Source organism: Lathyrus oleraceus, chromosome 3 (genome assembly GCF_024323335.1).
Source record: "Lathyrus oleraceus cultivar Zhongwan6 chromosome 3, CAAS_Psat_ZW6_1.0, whole genome shotgun sequence".
Classification (NCBI taxonomy): domain Eukaryota; kingdom Viridiplantae; phylum Streptophyta; class Magnoliopsida; order Fabales; family Fabaceae; genus Lathyrus; species Lathyrus oleraceus.
This window is the reverse complement of record NC_066581.1, coordinates 126,244,647-126,265,586: the sequence shown is the minus strand read 5'-3', so window position 1 is coordinate 126,265,586 and position 20,940 is coordinate 126,244,647. Positions and strand designations below refer to the sequence as shown.

At 34.9% G+C, this 20,940-nt stretch overlaps 2 protein-coding genes across 5 annotated transcripts; both read right to left on the bottom strand.

Annotated features, from left to right (window-relative positions):
- Positions 1-722: 722 nt before the first annotated feature.
- LOC127125743 (putative pectinesterase 14) lies at positions 723-3,039 on the bottom strand. Its single transcript, XM_051054554.1, has 5 exons — positions 2,064-3,039; positions 1,730-1,901; positions 1,423-1,629; positions 1,038-1,288; positions 723-952 (listed from the first exon to the last, which is right to left on the bottom strand). Exons 1-5 carry the CDS (start codon positions 2,483-2,485, stop codon positions 796-798), a joined length of 1,209 nt encoding a protein of 402 aa, XP_050910511.1. The 5' UTR covers positions 2,486-3,039; the 3' UTR covers positions 723-795.
- Positions 3,040-3,450: 411 nt separating this feature from the next.
- On the bottom strand, positions 3,451-16,846 carry LOC127125742 (uncharacterized). 4 transcript variants are annotated; one of them, XM_051054551.1, is made up of 21 exons: positions 15,733-16,846; positions 15,120-15,603; positions 14,256-14,327; positions 13,969-14,173; positions 13,687-13,795; positions 10,564-10,656; positions 9,978-10,070; positions 9,777-9,854; positions 9,591-9,672; positions 9,457-9,516; positions 9,308-9,360; positions 9,015-9,181; positions 7,825-8,035; positions 7,583-7,640; positions 7,357-7,413; positions 7,025-7,270; positions 4,647-4,711; positions 4,495-4,551; positions 4,313-4,406; positions 4,005-4,145; positions 3,451-3,855 (listed from the first exon to the last, which is right to left on the bottom strand). In XM_051054551.1, exons 1-21 carry the CDS (start codon positions 16,590-16,592, stop codon positions 3,703-3,705), a joined length of 3,438 nt encoding a protein of 1,145 aa, XP_050910508.1. In that variant the 5' UTR covers positions 16,593-16,846; the 3' UTR covers positions 3,451-3,702. The 4 variants fall into 4 exon arrangements, with proteins under 4 accessions (XP_050910508.1, XP_050910509.1, XP_050910506.1 ...); XM_051054552.1 differs by having other exon boundaries at positions 15,862-16,846; XM_051054549.1 differs by having other exon boundaries at positions 15,120-16,846.
- Between the last annotated feature and the right edge of the window lie 4,094 nt (positions 16,847-20,940).

Here is a 20,940-nt window from a genome sequence, read left to right as displayed (position 1 = left end):
CATGATTGGTAAGTATGGAGCCCTCAGGGCGAGGTAGTCCCTAATCGTGGGCGGAAGATGGGGGTCGCCTCCCACGGACGATTTTAATCCTCCCGTCCTTAATAGGTCATTTACAAATATATTACTATAAATAAAAAATAGGTTTTAGAATTACCTGAGTTCTATTTAGCATTTGTTTTCTTAAATGCTATGAAAGATTAATTGTTGATTTTTTTGACAAACAATTCTACAAATAACAACGACAGTTTCGAACAAAATTACATTGGCATGAATCCATGGAAATTATATTTCGATGATTCATAGCGCCATGGTGGTAGATGTAGTAGACTTCGGATACTTAATCGTATCTCTCCAAAGATTTTCAAATGAACTTTATGTTTAAACTATCTCCTCGATATTCAAACAATGAAGCAAAATATGAGACTTAAATCAATGTCTTAATAGAGTTTATAATTTATATCTAAAAGTGAATAATATTTTATATTTTATTGATTAATAGAGTAGTAATAATAGTTAATAAATTATAAGTAAAATAAGTGGTCAATAACCTAATTAATTCAATTATAAAATTGATTAATAACACAATTTATATTTTTATTACAAAATAATTATTTTTATTTTTAGGAAAAACATTATTTATCGTATTTGTGAAATGTGTAATATGATGTAAGTGTCAAAATTGGTGTCATAATAACATTATTCTTAGATGAAATAGAATAGAAGAAGAAAAAAAAAACATGATTAACAAGGGAGATAAAAACAAAACTAAAGATGAATATAAATTTATTAAAGAAATCAAGTTAAATAGTTAAGAAGCCAATCATTCCCATCAATGTATGAAACATTAATATAGGAAACTGCTTCATAATCTCTGAGTTGTCTTGCATAAGAGACTCTAGATGTATAATTTGCTCCATGTCCTGTACAATGGTACTCTCCAAAGAAGACACTCCTGTGTTACCACAAAAATGTTCATGTCTTAATAAGAGAATAGATAGAATAGATAAAATGCAAATAAGATTTGGTTAGTTACTAACTTGTCTCTAGATGGATCATTCCAATCGTTCCATCCCTCAGGAGCTACAACATCAGACATGTTTGTTGTTGAAAAAACAACTGTGGCAAATGGTCCCCAAGCTCTTCCGAGCCACACTTTTCCACTTCCAACAATGTTGCAATTCACAAACGAAAATCCTGTTTGTTCATCCAATGATTGTCTTCCTTGAGCTGTGATAGATCCACCAACACCACCGAAATCTTGTTTCGCTATTGAGTTAATGGTGCAGTCCTGGTATCACAATTTTGTAAGAGATTTATTTACAAACACCTAAAAAACTCGTGCATTTCTACGTATAAATCTCTGCCCTGCACGACTATTAACTGAACTGACTTAACAGGAAGATGTATAGTTGGTTTAATTACCTCATAAAGTGATCTGGCATTTCCAAATATGAAATCAATGGATCCTTGAATGAAACATTCCTTAAAATAATGTCTTCCGATGTCATCATTGAGTGTGTCCTGCCCGCCGTAGAAACCACATCCATAGAATGCGGCTTGATCGCCAGTAACTCTTAGCGCCACTGCCTGTGCTCCAACCTCTCCGGGCGAAGGTGGAGGAGAAGTGTTCTGTTGTTTTCACACAATCTAGATGGTTAAAATTTTACCATGTAAAAGCTGTATTATATTTATTCACTTATAAATATAATACATTACATAGAATGCTTACCTTAAAGCTAATGTTGTAAGCAGAAAACTTAGAAGCAAAGACTGCAAATGAGTAACTATAGGAAGTTCCACCAGTAGAATTTGAAGTGTCATTCCATTCTATGATTGTATTAAGATACCCTTGACCTTGTAGTATTAAATTTGTTTTGTTGGCTTGGACCACTATTTTCTCTCTAAAAATTCATCAAATATATGGAGTTAAATAGTTAGTGTATTATATTGATAGTGTACATTTTTCATAAATATGTGAAATCACATTTTGTAATTTTATCTATTTTAATTGTTTTAAAAAAATATTATATTAAGAAAAATGATAAAAACAAGGAAATATCAACCTGTATGCACCGGAATTGATTATGATAAGAGTGGTATTAGAGCTAGATTCAGGAACAGCGTCAATTGCTTTCTGAATGCTACTAAAGTTAGCATGACCCTTTAAATCAACCGTAAAAACAACGGTCGCATTACGGTCTAAAAGTATTTTAGAAGCCCATTCGACCATGTCACATTTTTCCTTAAGTCTCTCCCTACGATGATGTTGTGCAATACTTGATATCACCAAAGACACTAAGTCTTGAACACCACTTAGTTTTATAAGCTTGTTTAATATGGCAAGTTGAAAACTTAAACTACCTTGAGAACTATTAGTACTAGTGTTAGAGGTGTTGGTAAGTGGTATGGTATAATGAACAATGATAATAGAAAAGAGAAAGATGACAAAGCTAGATCGCCAAAAGTGGGTTCTGTTGAATCTCATGTTTGAATTGAGTTTTAGGATTTGGTTAGTATATTTGTATTTTGGGGGTAAGAAATGGGCTATGAATGAAAGGGATGATGCATGGAGGAATGAGGAATGCTTTTATTATGTGCATGTGAAAAAGGTGAGTATGATATGGTGGTGATGTGTGATTAGAGTAGGAGGTAAGATAGGTATGGGTCTCTATTGCAAAAGTAGGTTTTTGAAAGTGTTCAAGAGTCTTGAAATACTGTGAATCTTGGTTGTAAGAGAAAGATATGTTGTGAATAATTGGAGATTGGAAAATGGACACGCTAAGAAAATGTAGAAAGACTGGCATTAGAAAAAGGTGAAGATAAGTGAATGTTTTTTTGGATGCCAATCATTCATATTATTGGGCGGTGGGCATTGGAGTTGTTGGTCAACATTTTATTATTTTTATGCTTCGTTCTAGTTAGGAAGTGAAGATGGATTCTTATCTTCTAATGCACCATGTGTTTTGTTCTATTGCACTTACTTTGAATTTAATCCTACACTAAGGGAAGGTGTGTATACACAAGATGTCTAAGCAAATACTAACAAGTATTGGCAATTTTCTTACGCATAATAATAAAGCTACTCACATGAATCACATGAAGTAAATCATTCTCATCATTTTGAATTCAATCCGGCCCAGGGCAGCAGTGTTGCCAACTATTGCGATCCTACCCTTCTCAATTGCAAACAGAGTATACATGTTTCTATCAAAAAATATTGAAAGAATTTTCAGGATTTGAGGCCCCCAAGCTTCTGGCTAATAAAGGAACAGTGGTGTATTGGTAGAATTGGAGGAGGAAAAATAAGGGCAGCGTAGGCTTCGTGAACTCGGTACTAAAGTTGCTTGATATATGCGCATTGATAAGAAAAATTCCTCTATGCATTTCATTAACTAAAAAACTAAAATGCCATATCAAAAATTCTAAATAATAAAAGAAACTGCACAAGAATTTCAGTAATAATGTCAGACCATGAAATTTCTGTTGTAACAATGAACTAGTAGACCCTGTTATACTTTGAAACAATAATCCAAGATCAAGAGCATCTGTTTACTTAACTATAATTAACATAGAAAACATGGGGTCATGTTTAAATAATTGGCAGGAATGGGTCGAATAATGGCTTCAAATAGCCAACAGTATATATATATTTACAAAACTATCTATCTGAAAGGAAGAAGAAAAAAAAGCGAGGAGAGAAGGTTAGGAGGTTTCCGCTTTCATGATGGACTTTTTCTCAAGAGAAATTTGTGGGGGGTGATTATTGATGATTCGACATGGAGGCACCATTTTATGAAGCATGTTGGTCCCTTTGAAGTTCACAAATTGATTGCAGTCCCTTCTGTAGCTGGTAAGCTGCAGGTCATGCGAAAACTCAATATTTCTAGTTGGAGGCAGGGTGTCATGATAAGTAAACATAACTAGACTGAAAAGTACCTAGGCTGAAAAGTGACAAAAATGTCGAAATAACTACCACCTGGAAAGTAGTAAAACAGATTTTATACCTGGTCTGGTTTAATCTTGCTAAACCCGAATTTATCTATCCATATGGACTGTGCTTCTTCTGCAGCTGGTAGCACAAGGTTCTTTACTTTCATAAAAGCCAGTAGCCTTTCGATGCAGGAGAAGAGTGTTTGGAAGTAGCCCTGTTTTGGACAAAACCAAAAATAAGTATAATAATTAATGCAATAACAAGTCATTACCGCAAGTCACCATAATTTACAGCAAATCAATAAAAATTTTAGCACTAAGTTTCAATGAAATAGAGAAAAGTGTGTGATGCAAGTGAGGCAGACAACCAGTAATGTCTCACCTTCCCATGATGACTGTTACTTGTTGCAACTAAAGGAAGTTCAGCAATATCAGTGCCGAAGATTCGAATCATGCCCGCAGATACCACAGATGAACTTCAATATCCAAAAAAGAAACTATAAATAGTATTGTAAATTGTAAGTATCAAATAATAAAAGTAAGAGACGGAAAACCACTTCTTACTTGACTATTAGTAATGCACAATGCATTCCTCCAAACTCTTGACCCCGCACACTCTTTCTGTATGTGAGGATACATCAATTGAGACAGGTAAAGACAATAAAAATTGAAGACAAAAATGAGACAAAACAAATGCTGTAAAAGTATTTTCTAACCCATAAACCATTGCTCTAATAAGGTCACGGCCGCTAGCTGCATCAACTATAGGATCAAAGCATTGCTGAAGCAAGGAAAGTTTAAATCACAAATCCAATTATTGTCATATTACAATAAAGCAAGCCATGTATATAAAGTTCATAAGACAGTGAAAATATTGGCAAAAAATCTAATAAACAAGTTGGGACTCGCTTAAGCAATAAAGAAAAGACCATTAAAGCCCATGATCAATTTAATCACTCCATGATATCACCTTTATTAGTTAGTTTAGTTCTAAAATATCTCTACAAATATCTAACACGCATGATTTAATTAAATGAATGTGTAAAATAGTTTTACACTCTCAGTGCATAGAAATTAGTCTTACTAATATATATCATTTTTTTTTATTAATGGGCTAAGTTACACTTTGGTCTCTTAAGTCAATTTTAGATTTTACTTTGGTTCCTTAAGTTTTTCTGTTTCATTTTAGGGCCTGTTTGGGTTAGCTTATATGAGCTTATCTACTCACATAAGTTTTGTAAGACTGTTTGGGAGAATTTGTAAGTACAGCTGATGACATTTGCTGAGTGTTTTTTTAACTTATTTTTACAACTTTTCTAAGATATCTTTTAAAAAACAGTTCAAAACATATACAAAACAATTTAACATTATTTTATATTTGGTATAGAAATAGATTATGTAACCTTATACATACACACTTATATTGATAAGTGTTTGTGCTATAAGCCCTAAATAAGCGGTTTGTCCAAACAGGCCCTTAGTCTCTTAAGTTACAAAGGTTAGACACTTTAGTCTGCTAAGGTTTTTTTGATCCATTAAGTTACACATGTTAGACACTGAAAACCTTGAGAACAGAGGAAAAACAGGACTGCAGTTGCTGCAAAGAGCACAAAATGCCAGGGGTTGTCAGAAAATGACAGAATATGGTGAATCTCAAACCAGAGGAAGGTCTGACAGTAACCATAGGACACAGGAGTTTTCAATATCACCAATAGGGACTGTTATTTGGCGCGAGTGATTTGAATTGTGATGATGGCCATTTATTCAAAACATTACATCATACACAACAAAGGGAGTAGTAATTCTAGGACATTCGACACACCCTGGTGGTGCTATGAAATCCATTGACTGACTACCTGATACATCGTAAAGACTCCACAAAAAATGGTTCATATATAAATATTCTCGTCCACCTATATATACATATATTTAAGTTTAGGTGACTTTTTCTTCCAAAAAAATGGGCTTGTTTTGAGTTTTTAGTACCTCTTTTTCTAATGCTAGCATTTGGTCCCTCTATAGCTGGGTCATATCAAGTTGCACCACATCCCAAGCGGCACATTTTTATTGCTAACGTGTTAATAACATTGCCCATGTAGGATTTTACTAGACATCATGTGACAGACATGTATAAGTTCTCATCCCCGCCCTCTTTTGTTCTCACCTTCTATGAGAGTTCCTAGCCTTGTACTGAAACTGCAAAGGAATGGATAAGAGTAAACTGCAGCTTAGAAATATTTCTCTTTGATCTGTACTCTCATCCATGCTTGTCTACTTGTAGTTATTAGTTTCTATTATCATGTTAGAAAATAAAATTAATTAACTGCAGGTTAGTACGGATCGATTATAACTTTTTGCACGCTATAAGACTTAAAATGGCTATAACACTTTTCATAACTCAGTTTCAGATCAAACACTATCTTTCCCTGAGTATCTCTAAATTCATCATGGTATCAGAGCTGTGAAGAAAGAGGATGTCATAGAATAGAAGACAATGTGTCCATCTGTCGGCTGTATCCTTTTTACAAGCCAGAACTGCACAGCAGACAAACCTTTTGCAAGGTATATAGCATACTTTTGGCATTTGCCAAATTAAAAATGCCTTACAAAGTTACAAATTTTCCATGACAAAGATGAATTGTCTTTTAAAACTTCGCAAGAACAATATATCTAGGAGAAATATGAACTCATATAATTACTCGCCATATTATCCCTTTGAAGAAAAACTATATGGAATTAAATCAAAAGGGAATGCCGACATACTAACATGGATTAATTATGGATACATGATATATCTTCATAGTTAATATTTTTCTCTTTTGAGTATTGTTTTTATTAAATCATACTTGTTAAATATAGATAAACTTTAAATATCCATTCCTTCAATATTTAAGATACTAGTTAATTACCAAAAAAATGCATGCTATAACCAGATAAAAAAAGAGAGAAAAACAGAGGAGGACAAAATTCAGAGAAGGTAAATTCCAAAGTAGCTCCATCATTTATTGGAGAAGAAACATGGTCAATTACCACATTCCACGAAAGAGGGAACAAAAAGGATTATAATGAATTTAAAAGGATGGCAAGAACTTACATGAAAGATAGAGACAGCCTCCAAAAGCAATGGTCTAGTTTCAGGAGAAGCATTTTTTCCACTAAGAAGCCTCCAACTCACGTTAATATCATTGATGGGATCCAATCCTTTTTCTCCTTGCTTCTTCTTTATAAGAGCCAAGAGAGATTGAGGGAGTCTCTCAGCCCCTCTAACTAAAACATTCCTCAAAGTAGAATGTATTCTCTTGCAATCATTGCAACAAAGCCAGTTACCTTTTGGCAATTCCTGTCATTTGTTACAAACATATGTTCAGAAGACAAAAGGAAAGTTGGTGCCTATACTAATATATCCATATATAAACAACTGCACACCTTTAGAAATGCCATCTTGTGATCCATCAAACAGCCAACATGATACTCCTTTTCACACTACACAAACAGTGGGGGCAACAACAAGTTGGCTCAATAAAACAATACAGATCCCTAAGTAGATAGTTCTTATGTGCATCAATCATTAAACCATTATAAAAAAAGAGAGAAAAAAATGAACTCTATATTAGAGAGGCATTTGTAGGGACATCAACACTAGAGTGCATACCTGATCACACAGTATTATTGTACGTGGACCAAAGCCAGACCTGCTGAAATCAACACCCCTGCATGTGCAAAAATTTCTCTCTATATAGTACATCTCATAAAAATCACAAATATACAATATTGGTTTACAATTAATTAAATACAGAAGCACGTCCATATGGTGACAGCTGCCAATATGAAGAACAGTAAAGATAAAATCCAAGTCTATAAAAATAAAATGGTCTCTGATCTTTAGAAAGTTACCTGCATAAAGAACACCCACTAAGCTCTGCACCAATGTCTTTGACTATGCGAATGCATCTCTTGGTGATTTGTTCAATAGGATCAACTCCTTCAACTCTTCCAGCAGCAAAAGCATTGTTATTGTATGCGACAAACTTTTCCCTCTGGAACATGTTTTGGCAAAATTGACAGTACCAGTCACCACGTGGAATACTTGATATAGATGCACATTCTGTACATTCCAAAAATCGGAACATAAAAGTTCACTGATGACTATCTTTTTATTTACCAAATAAAGCAAATGTTGAAGTCATAGAGTTAGTTTTTTAGGTATGAGACGGGAAATGGAATACTAGGAATGATAAGTTATTGATATGACATGAACAAAATGTTATTAAAAGTGAAAAAACAATACTCTTTATGGGTACTACTACTAGACAAATATACTTAATTTAATAAGGAAACAAATTATGATAAATACGGAAATTTGAAAGCCAATCATAAAAGATGATTTAAGACGTGATAAACTATATTTAAGACACTAGTAGGATAAAAAAAGAGATAAAAAAAGAAACTTAGAGCTTTAAGAAAATAGTTCTAGCAGGGTCCACTCCTAGGAAGGGTCGCCATTGTAGGTACTTTTGTGAACAGCATTATCTAACTTATCCAGGAGGCTAATTCCGTAACTTGAACATGTGATTAACCCATCTTTGAAACAATTAGATAATAAACCTAGTACACATAACAAAAGTTGAAAATAAATAAATCTAGTACAACACAACTGTTAATGAGGTACTTAAATTTACTCAAGAAGGAAAAATGTTCTGCAAAAAAATAAAATAGATAAACAATCTTTTCACTATGTCCTTCTCCATTTTTATTTTTGCAGGAATGGCGTATAGTAGGCATGTGACAGATCACAAAAAAGTACTATAATTTGAGTAACCTTTGTTCCTGATCTTCATGATCCCTTAAAGTGTTTTATTCTCAAAGAACTGTGTACACATTAGCATCATAGGTGATAGTCATATAGAAACACTTACATTATAGGTATCAACAACATATGGTGATAAATATGTTCATATATTTGCAAATATATCATATGAATAAGAGGACAAATAATGGGGAACAAAGATGGTTTCACATTTCACACAACGGTTAGCAACTTGCAAATAGATAATTTTCCCCATCAAATATTTTGTAATGCTGACCTTTATGAAATGCCCTTGGGCATCCATCACAAAGCAACAGATCTCCACCATCCCAACAAACAACGCATAAATCATCATTGTCATTTGCAGAGTATTTTCGGTCCTTGGAGAGAGAGATTGATAATTCATGAAGAGACACCCCATTTGATGTGTAAATGTATGCATAACTGCCCAAGAAAACGTGCACTTCCAATAAAATTCATAGCCTTAAGCAACAAACAGGTCAAATAGTTGCTTAATATCCCTCCCAGACTCCCACCACCCCAAGATAAAAGAAAAGAAAAAAGACTAACGGTTTCTTGCGAGAAGCCCAGCCTGCATGGACCTCAAACTGTGAGGGGCTGATCTGCACAGCGTTAAAACATTTAAAGGAAATTATAAACAATTAAACATCTCAAATAATGCCTAAAAACGTACAGGCTAAGTGTGCAAGTGAGGATACCTCAGTGTTGCAACATCTACACAAAATTCCATAGCCCATTTTGAAACCTTCAAGCAATTTCTGTCAATCAGAATAGCCGTCAGCACAGCAGTATAATAGACATACAATAACTGTTGCATCAAGCACAAGCAAACCTGGCCGCCTGCATAATAAGCTACTTCAGTTCCATCGGGCAATCCATTTTCCTCGAAAACTAACTTGTGCAACCGAAAATCCCTGGAAAAGAATAAAATGGATAAACAACAATATTAACATCGCCTAACAGTTATAAAACACTACAGCTGTTATCCACAAGTGGAGAGGGGGAGTATGGAACTAACTTCTTAGTTATCTTCCATTGACTCTTATTTTGTGGAGATAAACAATTTGAAGTGGTCTTCAACTTTACAGACAGTGACCTGGTAATAACACTTGATTAGAATAAAAGGGTGACGAAAAAATTATTGTTGTAAACATTACCCTCAAGTACATTATCTTAACTACATAAAGGGTGCCAAGAGAGTAAAGAGGCAGGTACAAACTTCTTTTTCATCTTCGGAGTAATTTTCTTCCGGGGTAGAATAGGCACAGAAGCACTCATGGAAGAATTTGAGCTGTTGTCCCTTTTTGATGACCTTGATAACACGGTTTGCAGCATGTAAGTTAAAAGAAAACAACAAAGCAGACCACTAGAGAGAAAATCAATTCATGAAATCCAAAAAACTGAAACCATGTACTCCCTCCGGTCACTATTATAAGCAAAAAAAACACCTTAAATCTTGGTCACTATTGTAAGCAAAAAAACCACCTTAAATCTTGGTCACTATTATAAGCAAAAGTCATTAATTTTAAAACTACTTAATGCTTATATTACTGGTATACCCTTAATTGAATTCAAAAGCATTTATCTATTATAGTAAAATTTTCTTTGATTGCATATGAAATCAAGAAAATTAATTACACTTAACTACTTTTCTTAATCTATGTGAAAGTAGTTATTTTTACTTATAATAGTGACCGGAGAGAGTAATTTGTAAACACATGGATTGGGCTATCAAAACCAAATATTATGCAAATCAATATACATGTTTGATATGTAGGATAGATGAAATAGATATGAATACTAACTTTGTTCTTTTCTTCCCGTGTCTCTTACTTTTTGAAGAAATTGACAGGTCAGAAGCACTGGATGACTTGGAGACCAACACTGGCCTAGGGGACCTGAAATATTGATATAAAATGAAAAGAAAATATAAATTAGAGAGGAGCAATGAGAGACCTCGAACACATCTCATTGAACTTTTCATGCGGTCGCTTTAAACAAACTGAAGCTAGCATTTTTCTCAGACTTCAGACTTAGAGACGAACTCAACCTCATAAAACGTTAACAAAGTGAACCTAGCATTTCTCTTAGACTTCGGACTTAGATGACTAACTCAGCCTCATAAAACCGAATTGTAAAGTGAAAATTGCTCTAGCCTTTTAGGCACTGCTTAGCTGGGATGATATTTGATGAAAAATTGGACAAATTATATAAATAATACTATTAACACACATTTTATGTAAAATTAAACAAATAACTCAAAGCTCATAATTATTCATAATTAGCAATAAAAAGTCATAAATTTTGATCAAAACACGCACTTAAATATCAACAAAAGTTGGGCCTTTTAGATTTAAAGTAATGAAACGAAGGAGAAAAAAATACCAAAAAAATACGAAGCAATAACAAAACTGAGGTTGAAAAAAAACTAGAGGAACAAAATAAAAAATAAAAACAATAAGGAAATAAAGAGGAGGAAAAGTAAGAGAGAGAAACAGAGACGAGGGAAAAAAACAGAATAGGACAAATAAAAATAAAGAACAGAAGGAAAGTAGGAAAGAATATTGAAGGAAACTGGAAACAAAAGAGAGGAAAAAACAAGAATCTGATGACGTGCGGAAGTTGGACGAGGTGCGCTGCTAAATTGCAGAAAATGGGAAGCAGAAAGGAAGCTAGCAGAAGAGGGAAGAGAGATGCTTTCAGCAAACGCATAAAAGAGAATAGTACTAGGTTCGATAGTGACAAACCCAAAATACCCTTATAATGTTTTAAATTTTGAGATTTTAGAGAAAACCGAGGGTTTTTGTCGTCTTCAATATCGCAGAAGAGAACACATGACAGACGCGGTCTAAGCTACATGCCATGCATGATCTCTTCTGTGGCGGCCGCACCCTTATTCCGCGACGGCGAAGACACGATCCCGTCGCTAACTGCCACTACTATTAACTACCTAGCAGCCTAAGCCATATATTTAGGCAATGTTGGACTACATACACACTAACGCCCAGCACCCCGAAGGTGTCCGAGCCTGTAAAAAAAAGGAAACTCAAAGTTGACGCAATTTAGGCAACTTGGTGCAATCTGCAATTAAAGCGGTTTTCCAACACACACCTTCACACAGGGCTATAGGCCTTAAGCGTGGACAATGTGGGTGGCTTCAATTTTCAAAATTGAGCTTAAGATCTAACTAGATTACATGAGGATCGTTTGAGTCTTATGAGCCCAGAGTTATCGATAGCGGCGCTATCCCGGGATAGCGGCCCGGAGTGGTGACCCTCCACTATGGAGGAGCGGTTCGCGTCTCAGTTTGAGATTGCGGACGCTATTTAATGTTTAGCGGGTAGCGGGAGGGGAGTGCTTCCCGGCCCAAGCGGGTTTGAACTATTTTGAACGCAAAAACCCAGATTTACCAGTAAAATAAATAAACGTTCGAGAAGTTTTGTGGAAGTTTTTCAATTTGCCCTAACTTTGAACACAACAAAGAATTTGATCTTCTTCTCACACGCTTCCACTTCAGTTTTCAGAGTTTTCTTCTTGTGATCTTCTTCCCAGTGCCGCCTCCGTCTGCTTCATTTCTTAGCGTCGCCGCCTGCAATCCCCTCTTCTCAAGTTGGTTTTTACTTCTCTCTTCTTCTTTTCTCTTTTCTTCTTTCTTTTCTTCTTCTTCCTATTCTCTTTTTTCTTCTTTCTTTTCTTCTTCTTTCTTTTCTTCTTCTTCCTATTCTTTTTTTTCTTCTTTCTTTTCTCTTCTTTCTTTATTACTCTGTTTTCTTAAAGTCTTCTTTTCTTCTTCTTTCTTTCTTTTCTCTTCTTTCTTCATCTTTCTTTTCTTCTTTCTTTCTTTTCTCTTCTTTCTTCATCTTTCTTTCTTTTCTTTCTTTCTTTTCTCTTCTTTCTTCATCTTTCTTTTCTATTCTTTATTCATATTGTCCGCTATTTGTTTTAAGTAATAGTCATTTAATAACTCTATTCCTCTTCTTCGTCTTTTATTTGTTTGGTTTTACATTAAATATATGTTTTATAGATTATTCATATAATTAGTTTAAAAAATAGTCAAAATGCAGTTAACATGTCCCATTGTTGGGGTCGGTCTCGCTCCGTTATTTGGGATTGATAACTCTGTATGAGCCCTACTTAAACCATATCCCTATCCCTAGGCAATTGGGGGAGGGGGCTAAACATGCATCCTTAAACCCAGCATAATAATGAAGATGTTGGGCGCTGCAATAAAGGCAATCAAAGTTGTTGTAAATAAGGCCGGAAGGTATTAGGGAGGCCTAACAAAGAGTCTAAGATAAACTCTAATGCCATCTTCAAACTTGAGTTTAAGACCTAACCCAACCGTACAAAACTAAATTATATGAAGATGGACTTGTAAGCTACTTAAACCATATCCCTAGGCAATGGGGGGCTAAACACAGTCCCTTACACCCAACACAGTGAAGGTGATGGGCATTGCAATAAAGGCAGCCCAAAGTTGTGGTAATTAAGGCCGACAGGGGTTAGGGGTAGGATTAAGCTTATCATAATTGTCTACAAACTTTAAATCCTACTTGTTTCTAATCCAAGCAATGAATGTATGGTCACGAGTACGAATTGTTGTGTTCACTGGCATGGAGTAACTTGATAAAAACTTGAATACACTAGTTGTTTTATACTAGTCTAGATTGTGTTTGGAATCATATAACCATTAGTAGCAGCTTAAGATAAAATAATTTTAACAAATCTCGATATCTGCAGACAGAAATCCATTAAAATATTTAATAGCAAACCTAATTAATCTATGAGAAGAAAAAAAGCGTTCACATTTCTGTAGTAGCCTGCTCAAAAGGTGCTGATTAAACAATAAAAAACCAACTTTATCCAAATTTCATCATGATGCAATTCACTCAACATGGGCAAAACATGGGTAGAAATGACACGAGTACCTGATTCTTTTGCCAACTACATTCTTCGAACTTTCTTCAGGTTTACATGATTCTACACAAGAACAGCATATAGGTCCCACTCTTTCCATGCATGAAGAAGGGAAACATCCTATGGGTAAAATAATGATATCAAGAAGCACCCGAGGAAATCAAAAAAAGAAAAGGAAAAATAAAGAAAGCTATACACTATCTTCCCATAATGTTAACACACAAGATCAGGATCAGCACGACAAACTGTATAAAAATAAAATAATGATTCCGAATAGGAGACGTGAAGATCACCTTTGCACCTTTCACAAGTAAAATATTTTTCCTCGGGTGGAGAGCGAACAAAATTTTGAATTGTTGCCTCCAAATCATGCAGGGGAGCTCTCCTGCATGCTCTCAACAGATCAAGCAGGCTCTTCCCATTTTCAAGGCATATATACTCTACTGCTCTCTTATATTGTTTGCAAGCATGGATCGCGAATTGGGAAGGTGGAATAACCTTTAAAAAAGACAAAGTGAATGATGGGATAGACTCAGACCCAAGAAACAAACGGGTAAGCAGGGACAGAATTACAACTCACCCTGCTTCCTTTACAGACACTGCACGAGCACAATATTCCCCCATTACTTATAACACCCCTTAATCCTGAAGCCTGTAATAAAAACATATCAAAATTGCAATATTAAACACCAGGGGTAGTGAACATATATATTAAAGCAGCATTTCTTTAAAAAACGGACCACCAAGAGCACCAGTTTGAAGCTTATGATGAAAAAATCCATGATCAAATTACAAGATGCTCAAAGAGCTAGTATCTAATACAGTAATGTATATCATGTTGGAGTGCGATATTACAAGTTATTAATGCCATGTTCAAGGTGTAACTAATAATAATAATTCATATTAGCAAAAACGCGGTTGATTAGTAACGCTTAATGCCATCTTCTATTGCCTCGGATAATCAGTACACAATCCTCAGCAAAGGAAAAATTAATCCACTTTACAATTTAACTTAAACCGTCCTCCTAAAATTCATTAATAATACAATGCTACTAGAGTTTGCTTTGCATTTAAATATTACAATTTATTTGAGTTTTTGCACTAAATATGGAAAAGTTTTTATTAGTCTATCTATTCTAACTTCTAAGAAAAGTTTTCTCCTAATAATATAATATGTGACACAATTTCACATATATGTTTCTCGTTATGTTTTCCAAGCAATGAGATCTTTTAGTTTGTTTCGAAAAGCTAGTCAAGATAGCTTGCAGAAACAACTTAGAATGAAAACAATTTAATCACATTCTATGATTGTTAAAATAGTTTATCATTATACATAAATGCTTATCAATTATCAAACTATTTATCCATCCTTCTATTTTAAATATGTTTCCTTAAATGCAAACTTCTTGTTTGACGCTAAGCATATCAAAACAAAATTAGTAACCTGCTTAAGGCCGCCAATGTAAACCACAGAGATGCCATCAAGTAATCCGGTATGGAAGAGCTCTTTGACTGTTGTAGGCATCTTATTAACCACAATCTTCTTCGACATCTTCAACTCCATCTTGTTTCTCGGAGCAGCTAACACACCATTGATATTACCCACAACCGAGGCCCTTTTTTGTTCTAACTTGGTCACCGTTTCCTCACCAGACTCAGGATTTGCTTTCATGGAAGCTGAACGTGTAATCCGCTTCAACATCCTCACTGAACCTTCAACACTTGCAACGGCGGCACCCTGCTGTGCTAACTCAGTCACTGTCTCCTCACCAGATTCAACCTTCAGTTTCACCGCCGATCGTGTAATCCGCTTGAACTTCCCCACCTTACCATCGCCTTTACCACTTACAACTGCGGCACCTTGTTCTACCACATTCACCGTCTCTTCACAGGACTCAGCATTTTCTTTCATAGCTAAACGTGTAAACCTTTTCAAATTTCTCACTGGCACCGCACCATCGCCTTTACCACTTACAACTGCAGCACCTTGTTGTTCTACCACAGTCACCATCTCCTCACAGGACTCTGCCTTTTCTTTCATTGCTGAACGGGTAAACCGCTTCAAATTTCTCACTGGCACCGCATCATCGCCTTTACCACTTACAACTGCAGCACCTTGTTGTTCTACCACAGCCACCGTCTCTTCACAGGACTCAGCATTTTCTTTCATGGCTAAACGTGTAAACCGCTTCAAATTTCTCACTGGCACCGCATCATAGCCTTTACCACTTACAACTGCAGCACCTTGTTGTTCTCCCACAGTCACCGTCTCCTCACAGGACTCACCCTTTTCTTTCATTGCTGAACGTGTAAACCGCTTCAAATATCTCACTGGCACCGCACCATCGCCAGTACCACTTACAACTGCAGCACCTTGCTGTTCTACCACAGACACCGTCTTTTCACAGGACTCGCCCTTTTCTTTCATTGCTGAACGTGCAAACCGCTTCGAATTTCTCCCTGGCACCGCACCATCGCCTTTACCTCTTACAACGGCAGCACCTCTCTGTCCTAACACAGTAATGGTCTTCTCATCGGACTCAACTTTCTCTTTCATAGCAGATCGTGTAATCCGCTTGAAGGACTCGACTTTAGCTTTCATGGCCGATCTCGTAATCCGTTTAAACGCCGTTTCCGCAACCTCACGAACCTCACTCTTCATCCCATCGCCACACTCGCCGCCATCCCTACTCCCCGTGCAACAATCGACTCCGCTCTCCAATTCAATCGGCGTTTCCGCATCTTCCCTGAATCTCTTGCAATCAACGTCCTCGGAAAAACCATTACACGGATTGAGAGACCTTTTGACTCGAGTGTAAACAATGCAACCATTCACCGTGGGCATTTCCTGTGCTTCGAGAGGCTGATCAAGCAAAACGGTTGTGGATTCCGATTCTGGCTTAACGGATGCATCCATGAGGGGAGAAAAAGAAGATCGAGAAATTGAGAGATGTGACCTAGGGATTTAGAGGTTAAATTGAGAATGAATGATTACAAAGGGAATTGAAGGTCGAATTGAAGATGGTTGAGTTTAGGGTTTTTGGATTTTACAGAAACCGTTTGCGGGAAGAAGAAGAAGGTGAGGGGTCCACTAGTTTCACTCACCTGCTCGGTACATAGTTTCGATGAAATGGATAAAGCAATGGGGCAAATGGCAAACTGTAAACTCTTGTACTACTGTTGTTGTTTTTCTGAAACTTTTTTTACAAGATTTTTTTTTTAATGTTGTAGTTTTTGTTTTTATTTTATTTGGGTAATGCTAACTTGTCTCAATAAGATAATAATTAAAAAATAATAATTTTGTGTTAGAAATTATGCATGATTTTAATAAATATATAAAATTAATTTTTTGAATAAAAAAATTTTATAAGTGGATGTTTTATCTTGTGTCTCTAGACAGAAGATTACTTACCTATTTTATTTTTATGTTGTGTTATTAGAAATTCTTTTTTCAAATTCAGATTATCTTTTCACTTATTATTAAAAAAAAATTTGTAAAAAAAAAAATTAAAGACTTTTTTCTATCAAAATAAATTAATAAAGACCCTTTTCTTAAAAAAAAAATATCACCTTTTAAGTTTCTATTATTTTGAAATATCACTTGTTGTCACCATATGCCATATTGTATTATAACCAGCATAATGAAAAAGAAAAATATAAAAGAAAATGAGTTAAACATTATATTATTAATGCTTAAATTTTACAATGATGGTCATGTTAATATCATAGTAAATTATAATCCTAAAAGTTATTCCTTATAAAATTTCCGCCAAAAAATTATAATAAATAATATTAAAAATTAATTAAATAAAAAATAAAAATTACTTAATTAAATTAAAAAAAAAGTTCTTTTAATCTGTTTATCGGAAATTTTAGTAAATAAAAACAAGTTTCAATTTATTTAACTGTGTGTTTGTTTCAAGTTTAGAAGTAACATTCCTTGGAATCTTATTCCCATCATTATTATTATTTGGAATAATATTCTTATCCAAGTGTTTGGTAAAAACTAAATTTCCTAGGAATGTTTATAATATTTATTTAATTTTAAAATTATAAAAAATAAAATAAATAAATAAATGTGAGTAGTAGTGGGGAGTTGTAGTTATTTGAATTTTATTCCCATGGGAATGTTGGATTCCCACCCTTTAAACCTTGGAATAAAAATAAAAGAACCATGTGAAAATAAAGTTCCTGGGAATAAAATATACCTTGGAATAATTTTTAAAAAATTGAATCAAACATGGGAATGTTGCATTCCCATGACAATATTCCCAGGAATATTTTTTAAAACCTTGAAACAAACACACCCTAAGGGATTAAACTCGAAAAGATCCTATGACATATTTGAATGAATTATAAATTTTAAATTTTTTTTGACATTGTCGAAATGAAAAGTTTAAACAAAATGACCAAAATGTAAACTTTAATCGAAAATACAAATGGAAAGAAATAACGTAACTTAAAGGAGTGTAAATGCAAAATGACTTGAATATAAAATAAATTTTATAAATACATTATTGACACTCTTTTCTCAATCACAGAGATACTTTGAATTTTTGTAGAATTTGTACAATTTGCGGACCCGTAAAACTCAAAGTGAATGTTACTTATATATTAATTTTAAAATAAATGTCTGAAACGGGCGACTAAACATAACATGTCACATTTTTACTTCCATGCAGCATTCATCTTCAACGAACTTCCATGTGTCTTTCAATAAACTTTTGATCTTATCCATTTATACCTTATTCGAAGGTATAGAATATTTAAAAATTCTGAATTTTACTAAGTCTCAAACTTCTTAGTCCATGTCTGACTGCAATTTCGACTACAGTGACATTCCTTGTCGACGAGTCAATTTTATCAAAATCCTCATGGTAATTATCCACCATTTTGACTACACAAAAACCATTATTACATGATTCTCATTAAATTCTTGCAATTTAATGTTGGTGTCGAAAATCTGAGATAACAAATTGCCCCATAAAATACCATGTTTCGATTTCAAATCAACATAGAGAAATGTGGCATTTTTGAATGTATTTCGACATTGTTTCAACTCCTCGACTGACGTCATTGTCATCATTACCACTTTACTGCGCGTTGTCTTTCCCATAAAAACTTTTTAGAATCTCATCATTGCTCATAGTTTCTATGAGATTATGCTTTTGTATGTCTCATTAACTGTTTCACTCACATCAATTTATCCACTTCTTACAAACTTTGTCACTTCTCAAGACACGATTTGATCCAAATTTCCACGTGTTTTCCAAGTGTTTGATACTAAGACGGAATCCAACTCTATAAATACCTCCATAACACTCTATTTTCATCTTATTCACTTTCGCTTTCAACTGTTTTTTGCGTACAAAACAAAAAACCTTTCTCTTCACTACAAACTCTATAAACTTCATCAATAGCGGCTAACACATCATCCAACAAGTTCGATTATGAAAAAAATCCAATGGCTTACACGATGAAGGTAGGGATTTTGTCCCTGGGCCACCAATGGCTAAAGAGAGAATCGCTATTTGGAAAAACTAGGTACTCATTCCTTTCACTCTTTCTGGTAAACTACTAGCATTTCTAGGATCATACCCAACTGCTAAAAACCACAATGAAAAAGTAAAGAACTCGTTCCCGTGTTATCATGTCATCATGCCCTCGGCTTTTGAAGAACGCTTTCTCGGGTTGTCCTTTATGGAGACATTGGTGCGTGTCTTTTGATCTGCACCTCCTACCCAAACCAAAGAATACCTTGTCTGGCTTAATAAAGTCGGAAGTAAGAAACAAAAATAGTGGGAAAAACTAGGCATCTTCGACATCATCCAAATATCTAAAATTGACCCTAGGTATAACCCAGCCATTTTACTTGCTTTGATTTTCTTTTGGGGAGGATCAACCTACACTTTTCCGTTCCCTTATGGAATGTTGACACCAACTTTGTTCAACATAAGAGCCATTACAGGACTTAACCCTCTTGGCGAAACCTTTACCCTCATTATGGAATCCAACCATGAATTTGTTTTTGAACGCTTCAGCTTTAAGAATTTCATAATCGACCCCATGACAAAAAATCTGAAGAGGTCTCCGACCAAAAGCACATAACTTTCTTAACCCTTTGGCTTTCTTACTTTGTTTTCTATTCAGGATCTTTGTAAATAGCTAAAAAGTTTATCCTTCTCGCCATTCAATTCCAAGAGGGTTGGGAATTTTCTTTAGCCAAACTGCTTTTGGCCAACCTCTATCAATCTCTTGGGGACGCTTCTAACAAGTTAAAACATATCCCCGAAACCAACAAATCATACCTCATTTCTGCCCCCTTATGGCTTTTGCAACTCTAGTTGAATGCTACCTTTGAACCTAAGTTGCACATAACCAAGTCAAAAGCTTTGCTTTAAGAAACTGATTGCAGAAGTATCGAAGGCACCAGACTTTCCTTAGCCACTCCTTATGACAATCCATACCAAATAACTTTTGTGAAATACATCAACTTCTTCATTGGGTCGAAAACTTTTTTATTACCATGGCTCCTTTTGTAGATAGATGTGTTGGGCCAACTTGGTTTCGAAACAGATTCCCTGGTGTAACCCTTGAGGTTGCTGTAATATCGAATTATGTTTGGGCAACCTTTTTGACTCTGACACTCCTCTTTACTCAAATTGAAATTGGAACCGTTGGATATGGCGTCAATGGCTATCAGCCTAATTTAGTAGCTAGACAATTTGGTTTCATCCCAATGTTACCATGTCCGCTCTACTTTTAGAAGACCAACATTTGCTGGTAGAAACGAAAATTTATTTTGACATAATACATAGATTTCATAGCCTTTGCTCGTTCACAAGTTCTCGAATTGCCTACTTTCCGTTTCAGTCTTATTTCTTCCTAACAATAGAATTCAATAACTAGTGGATACGCTACTTTCAATGCCACATTTCTGAGCAAAACTTCTGTAAGAGGCTATGAACTGCCTTCTCGAGCTTACAAGAAAACCTAGAAAAGAAAACAGGTATATACTCAATCATTTAAATTGTATTTTAATACCTTTGATTTCTCATATGTTTCCATTATATATGAACATGTGGTAAAGGGTGACAAAAATGTCGAATGCCCTTCTAATGCAGGCAAATAGAAGAAAAAAGAAGAACCTCAACCGAAAATAGGTAAGTTTTTTCTTTCTTCACATTTAGATGATCTTCGGAACGGTTCTAACATTGCTTTCTATTCATAATCGAAAAGCATGGTCCCAATCCCCTTCAACCACG

Bases quoted from the DNA above. Each gene is read 5' to 3' on its own strand.
- LOC127125743 (XM_051054554.1), bottom strand. From the start codon at position 2,485: ATGAGATTCAACAGAACCCACTTTTGGCGATCTAGCTTTGTCATCTTT. The intron at 1,289-1,422 runs GTAATTAAACCA...TTGTGATACCAG, and splicing joins ATGCCAGATCACTTTATGAG to GACTGCACCATTAACTCAAT. The intron at 953-1,037 runs GTTAGTAACTAA...GTGGTAACACAG, and splicing joins AATGATCCATCTAGAGACAA to GAGTGTCTTCTTTGGAGAGT.
- LOC127125742 (XM_051054549.1), bottom strand. From the start codon at position 16,592: ATGGATGCATCCGTTAAGCCAGAATCGGAATCCACAACCGTTTTGCTT. The intron at 7,271-7,356 runs GTGTGCAGTTGT...AACAAATGACAG, and splicing joins ACAAGATGGCATTTCTAAAG to GAATTGCCAAAAGGTAACTG. The intron at 4,712-7,024 runs GTAAGTTCTTGC...TCCTTGCTTCAG, and splicing joins AGGCTGTCTCTATCTTTCAT to CAATGCTTTGATCCTATAGT.